General features: G+C 42.1%; 1 protein-coding gene across 1 annotated transcript; it reads left to right on the top strand.

Annotated features, from left to right (window-relative positions):
* The first annotated feature begins 769 nt into the window (after window positions 1-769).
* On the top strand, window positions 770-4,374 carry LOC128691290 (uncharacterized). The gene is made up of 3 exons (XM_053780118.2): window positions 770-1,217; window positions 2,707-2,719; window positions 3,304-4,374. Exons 1-3 carry the CDS (start codon window positions 786-788, stop codon window positions 3,378-3,380), a joined length of 522 nt encoding a protein of 173 aa, XP_053636093.1. The 5' UTR covers window positions 770-785; the 3' UTR covers window positions 3,381-4,374.
* The last annotated feature ends 2,161 nt before the right edge of the window (window positions 4,375-6,535 follow it).

Raw genomic sequence — 6,535 nt, 5'->3', positions numbered from 1 at the left:
TTTGTATGTTTGTAATATTTTTAATATTTTTTTTATTTAGGAAAATTTTTATCCTTCTCTTGACATAATTCTATCCATCCTTCTTCCTTTGAGTATCCCTCTTCTTTCTCACTTAAAAGTTGATCTTCGCCTCTTTCTTCAATCACGCCTCTTTTCTATTCTCCGAATTCTGCCCATGGAGAGACGGTAGTTTCTTGCGTCAGGTATCAAATCTAATACAATAAAGTGGAGTTTATGTTCATCCCCGGGCCAATAGATGTCTCACGCCAGTGAAACCTGCATTAAACGACCCAGGTAATTTCTTTGTAAGTTACCCTGATGGTGAAGGTGTCACTGGAGAGGCAAAATATACACACACAAAATCGTCACGATAGAACATCTCCACAGTCTCTTACAACATCTGGCAACACACACGTGATACACACTGACACTCTTTCCACTGTAAAAATGACCAGTCATAAACATTTAAGTTCTTTTATTTCGAGGACACGTCGGATTAGATCATAAATATGTTCTTAAGTTCTCAAAGGATTAGTATGATCATAAACCTTCACGAGGAACACTTCTGTAGCCCCGAGTTCATTGGGACAAATAACAAGGATTAGCTACAATAAAATGAACAAGCCTTTTCGGAAAAGGGATTGAGAGATCAATGTTATCTTGTTGTTTTGCTGCAGGAGGAGGCCAGCACGCAGTTGCTTGGGTATGACTGACGTCAAAACGGATATACCTGTGATTATCTTGCTGAGTATTTAACCCACGACCACGGGACTAGTTCCTCACAGATGAATCCACCTCCAATACCCACACAGCTCAATATGAAGCTCATCATTGCCCTCACCCTTGTGGCCGTAGCTACCGCTGATGTCCCAGCAGCAACTAAGCCTCCTGTAGCTGCAGTGGCTTCACCTGTGACTGCTGAACTCTGCAGTTTGCCGTACTGCAAGATCATCGCTGGACAAGAGGTTCGCTGCGAGAACCCGGGGGCCTGGTTTGAGTACTACCCTCACCCCACGAACCGTCATCTGTTCGTGCAGTGCACCACCTATGGTCCTCAGGTGATGAGCTGCGCCCCAGGTACCGCTTGGTCCCAACCGGATAAGGTGTGTATCTTCGAAACCTTTGTACCAAGCTGCACAGCCGACGCCACTGTCTGTGACTGTGACGTCTGCTACAGGGGCGACCCTAACGACACCACCAGCTACTACTACTGCTCCGTGAGTAGGAGTTTGTGGAACCTTTTTTTTTTATAATTTAGAGGACACTTTGACAAGAAGGTAATTCAGAACTTGACTAAATCGAAGATTTCATACTAGCATGCATGCACACTGGCCCAACACACATACTCACAGACACGCACACACACATGAGGCGCACACACATACACACACACACACACACACACACACACACACACACACACACACACACACACACACACACACACACACACACACACACACACACACACCATAGAATTATCACCCGAAGATAAAATTCATTTATTTAAGCTTCCACAGAATTAATAATTAGAACTACATGAGGCTAAACTCTCCTTCATAACTTGTAAAAACACATTACCATAACAAGCAACACTAACACCACAACCACGACAATTAGCTCCATCACCATCTCCAACACCGCCACTACCACCTCTTTAAAATCTCCACCATCTTCAACACCACCATCATCATTACCTCCAGCACCACCATCACCTCTTCCACACCATTAAAGCTAAACTACCACCTCCAGCACTACTACACCTCTAAGACCAACTCCGACAGCCTCCAGCACCATCGTCACCTCTAAGACAATCTCCACTACCATCCTTACCCCTAACACCACCTCCAGCACCACACTGAGCACCACCTTCAGCACCACCTTCAGCATCACTTGCATAAAAAATAAAAGAGTTCTCTCTCATTAAAAGAGTTTTCTCTCTCTATTTTTCCCAATGTAGCAGAAAACGGTGACTTAATTGATGACGAAGCAGATATAGTAAGATTTGCAAATTATATTAATCATCCATACCTTCTCGGAGAAAATAATTTTCTGTACCAACATCATTACTTTAAGGTGAAAACCGTAATAATGTTATTCTTGTACCAACACATTATACCAGCACCGTTGCTGGTACAATGTGATGGTACAATATGTTTAACAGTTGGTATCTGATACACTTTGTCCATATTAAAGGGGTTACAGTGGAAGAAGTCAAACCGCTGATCAGTTGGAACAAGTCCCTTAATAAGGGACCAGTATCCCTGAAGCTGAAACTTGTAAATATTAATCCAAACTTTAGAAGTTAACTTACACATTATAATTATGCATCAGTTATGTCCTGGAACTGGGAAGTTAATATGATAATAATTTAAAGATTCTATACTTTGACATTAAAATTTGATATTCTCAGTAACGGAACAATATGTAAGTTTTCCCGTCTCCCTACTTCTCATTTCCGTTTCTCTATTTCTCATTTCCGTCTCTCTACTTATTTCCGTCTCTCTGTTTCTCATTTCCGTCTCTCTACTTCTTATTTCCGCCTCTCTACTTCTCATTTCCGTCTCCCTAATTCTCATTCCGTCTCCCTAATTCTCATTCCCCTCTCCCTAATTCTCATTCCCGTCTCCCCAGTTCTCATTCCCGTCTCCCCAATTCTCATTCCCGTCTCTCTACTTCTCATCTAATAATTATTTTCTTCCTCAGCTGGATGCAAACGGTGAGTGAGACACTCTGCCTATCTTTTCCTGTCTGAAGCACCTTAAGTGCAAGATTTCTTCATCCACTGTAAATATGTACGGTGCCACAGGAGGTAAGTATGTCGCCTTTTGCACGTAATGTGGCACCAAACGGGCCGTTTGTTGTTAGTACGTATAACACCACACAAGTAGATAGTTATCCTAAGGTTAAGTGTGCTAGTGCATTGAGCAAGAATTGTACTAAATGTGTACTGCAGTGAAGATAATTGTAATAGCTATCTTGAGTGCTACAGGTCAATGTCTGAGTGTTAGTACCAGCAGGTACAGGTGCAAGACGGTGTGTTACCAATTTTAACGTGTACTGTCAGGAAAGCCGTACTCTTCGGTCAACTTGCAGAACTGTGCTTCTCACAGCTCTTGACAAGTCACAATATTCTTATAATTATGCAAAAATTGTTGGGTAACAAATATGGTTATTAGTTACGAAAGACGTCTAAACCAGGAAGTCTAATCTCAACATAAAAAAAAAAACAGTAAATTTTTAAAATATCTAAAATGAATGAGAAACGATTATCAGTTGTCTAGGATATGTTGGTGTCCACAGGTCAGCGTTGTAGAGGTGCCAAGATGACGTGTGGAGCAGGCACCACCTGGGACAAGAATAGCAACACTTGTGTCTAAGTAGTTTGCTCCATGTGGCTGGTGTCACCAGATGCTGCTTCAGGTGGCTGATGATGTCACCAGCTGAGACTTAGGACAAGGAATACACTACCATCATCTCATGACAATACACCCATTTGAAAAAGTACAGATGATGTCCTGACAAACTACTCGACTCTACTCGACTATAACGACAGGGTTTAATAACCTGAACTACCATTTACTTGTCATATGATTTCAAATAAATACCCAGAATCACATGTAGCAATAATCAAATTGTGATTTCCAGAAGACAGTTGAAAAATTCTTAAATAATAACGATAGCAGTCAGTAGTAATTTGTGTTGCTCAGTGTCAAAATAACCTCTACATAATATAAATTGATTTGATGCTGACTATTTTTCATTACATCTCCCTTTTCAAAACATTCAAAGCAAATGTTTATTAAGCTAACAAACATGTGAAACGTTATAGGTTGGAATCTATGAATAACAAGCGAGCAGAGATGCTTTCAACCCAGCTATGGCTCTGGGTATATGAATATTTGTGGTTCGTCATAGTGTCGAACCTGTGAACTCAGACAATGAAGCTTTACCTTGGGATCATGTCTCGGCCTCAGGCGAAACTTTACGGAACAACATTTACAGTAGTGTGAGCTTTATCGAGTTGTAACCCAACAAGTGGCATTTCTCGACGCTTCTTAGGAACCTTTCATCCAAGCATTTGACCCTAACTTTTACTTCCTTGGATCAAATCTGAGTGCCTTCCATTCTCCAGACGCTGTGGTTCACTGGAACTTGTAACACTCAGTACGAGACTTGTGATATCCTACAGATTAACTCAAGTGTGAGCTTGTAAGATTACATTTCGGTTCTATTCGAAATTCTCTACAGTGCTCTAATAAAAACTTTTTGAATGTGTGTTTCTGAGAAAGTTCAGTTTGATACAAAAAGCTTAAAAAAGCGCAAATTCAGTGTAAAAATCTTTTCAATTAGGAGATAACAGAGCTTAGTGTTTGAATCCGACCTAAAGAAGCATTCTCGTGTTATTACTTTAAAACCAATTTATTAAAATTTGCAAGTTACACGGCTCATTTAATGCAGTCCAGAAATACTGAAAGTTTGAAGCCTATTAGAAAAGGCATTCTCCAATAATTGTCCTGAATCCAACGATTCCCAGTCAGCCAAGTCTCCCCTGGCACTAGCTCGGTCACCATAGGGAGACCAGTAACCAGGGCTAAAGAGCACTGTGCTAGAAAAATACCGAGTCTGTACAGCATATTGTACCACAGCGCTGAATCAGGTGGTGGCCGGACTTGTGTATTTGACAGGTTGGTGTAGCAACTCTGAGAAGCACAGTTCTCACCCAGTAATTCACTTATGATTTTTGTATTTCTTCCGCTTCGTCTCTTGGCAAGATTTAAATAAACCAACAGCAGCCTGTGTGACATCAGTTCAACAGCAACGGTGGTGCATGTTTTCAGATAAACTATACAAACATGTGTCTTTACCGATGTAAGAACCTGAAAGGTGAATAAGACGCATGTGCAGCTCTTTGGTGTCTATTGTGTAGACGCTTCTCCAAAGAGTGGCATTATCAATTTAATACAGAGAAAAATCCTGGTGATGTCTTTACGCAGCACCAGCCAACACAGTACCCGCACACAGCACCAGCCCACACAGTACCCGCACACACAGCACCTGCCCACACACCCGCTCACACAGCACCAGCCCACACAGTACCCGCACACACAGCACCTGCCCACACACCCGCTCACACAGCACCAGCCCACACAGTACCCGCACACACAGCACCTGCCCACACACCCGCTCACACAGCACCAGCCCACACAGTACCCGCACACACAGCACCCGCCCACACAACACCTGCCCACACAACACCTGCCCACACAACACCTGCCCACACAACACCTGCCCACACAACACCTGCCCACACAGCTCTTCAGCTGAAAGTAAACTCGCATTTTCTAACTTTCGGATCTTTATATCACCATTGCATCGGTTTTTATTTACTTACGTAACACCCACATTAAACAAGATAAATAATTTATTGAACTAACAAGTACATGATTATAGTGCTGTAATTTTACTTGTGATTTACCCGTGACTTTATTGAGGGTTCTTGTATCATCGCATCCCTTAGCTCATTGTGGGTTTATTCTCGATTCTATGAAATTTCCAACAGAAACTCGAAGAGACTAGAGAAAATGCAAAGTGTGATCAGGAGGATAAAAACACACACACACACACACACACACACACACACACACACACACACACACACACACACACACACACACACACACACACACACAAGACTAGTCCCAGAGCTGAGAGGTATGTCCTACGAGGAGAGGTTAAGGGAAATCAACCTGACGACACTGGAGGACAGGAGAGATAGGGGGGACATGATAACGACATACAAAATACTGAGAGGAATTGACAAGGTGGACAAAGACAGGATGTTCCAGAGATTGGACACAGTAACAAGGGGACACAGTTGGAAGCTGAAGACACAGATGAATCACAGGGATGTTAGGAAGTATTTCTTCAGCCACAGAGTAGTCAGTAAGTGGAATAGTTTGGGAAGCGATGTAGTGGAGGCAGGATCCATACATAGCTTTAAGCAGAGGTATGATAAAGCTCACGGCTCAGGGAGAGTGACCTAGTAGCGATCAGTGAAGAGGCGGGGCCAGGAGCTCGGACTCGACCCCCGCAACCTCAACTAGGTGAGTACAACTAGGTGAGTACACACACACACACCAGCACTGCATCTTAGATTGAAATTAATGAACATTTTTAAGTACATTGTAATTAAAGTTATTAACATTGGACAAAATTATGCATGATTTCCTGCAATTAAATATTGTTAATTTGTGAAAGTAGTGCTACCTGATGATAATATTGCAATTATAAGTGTGGAAATATATGTGGATAAGGGTAATGTAATTGTTAAGGCAGCAATACCTGAATATTAAAATAGCCAAAGGAAGAGTTAGTGTCGCCCATGGTGTGTCCACTGTTTGGTCTTTAATGCACTTACTTCCTCTGTTGTGGTAGGTTCCATCAAGGGGTGAGTAGTAGTGACCAATAAATTCACCGCTAGGGGCAAAATCTGTACGGAAATGGATACGGATGCATTCCTTTAGGACATCTT

The sequence above is a fragment of the Cherax quadricarinatus genome, chromosome 36, assembly GCF_038502225.1.
Source record: "Cherax quadricarinatus isolate ZL_2023a chromosome 36, ASM3850222v1, whole genome shotgun sequence".
Taxonomy (NCBI): Eukaryota; Metazoa; Arthropoda; class Malacostraca; order Decapoda; family Parastacidae; genus Cherax; species Cherax quadricarinatus.
This window is presented reverse-complemented; position numbering and strand designations above follow the sequence as displayed.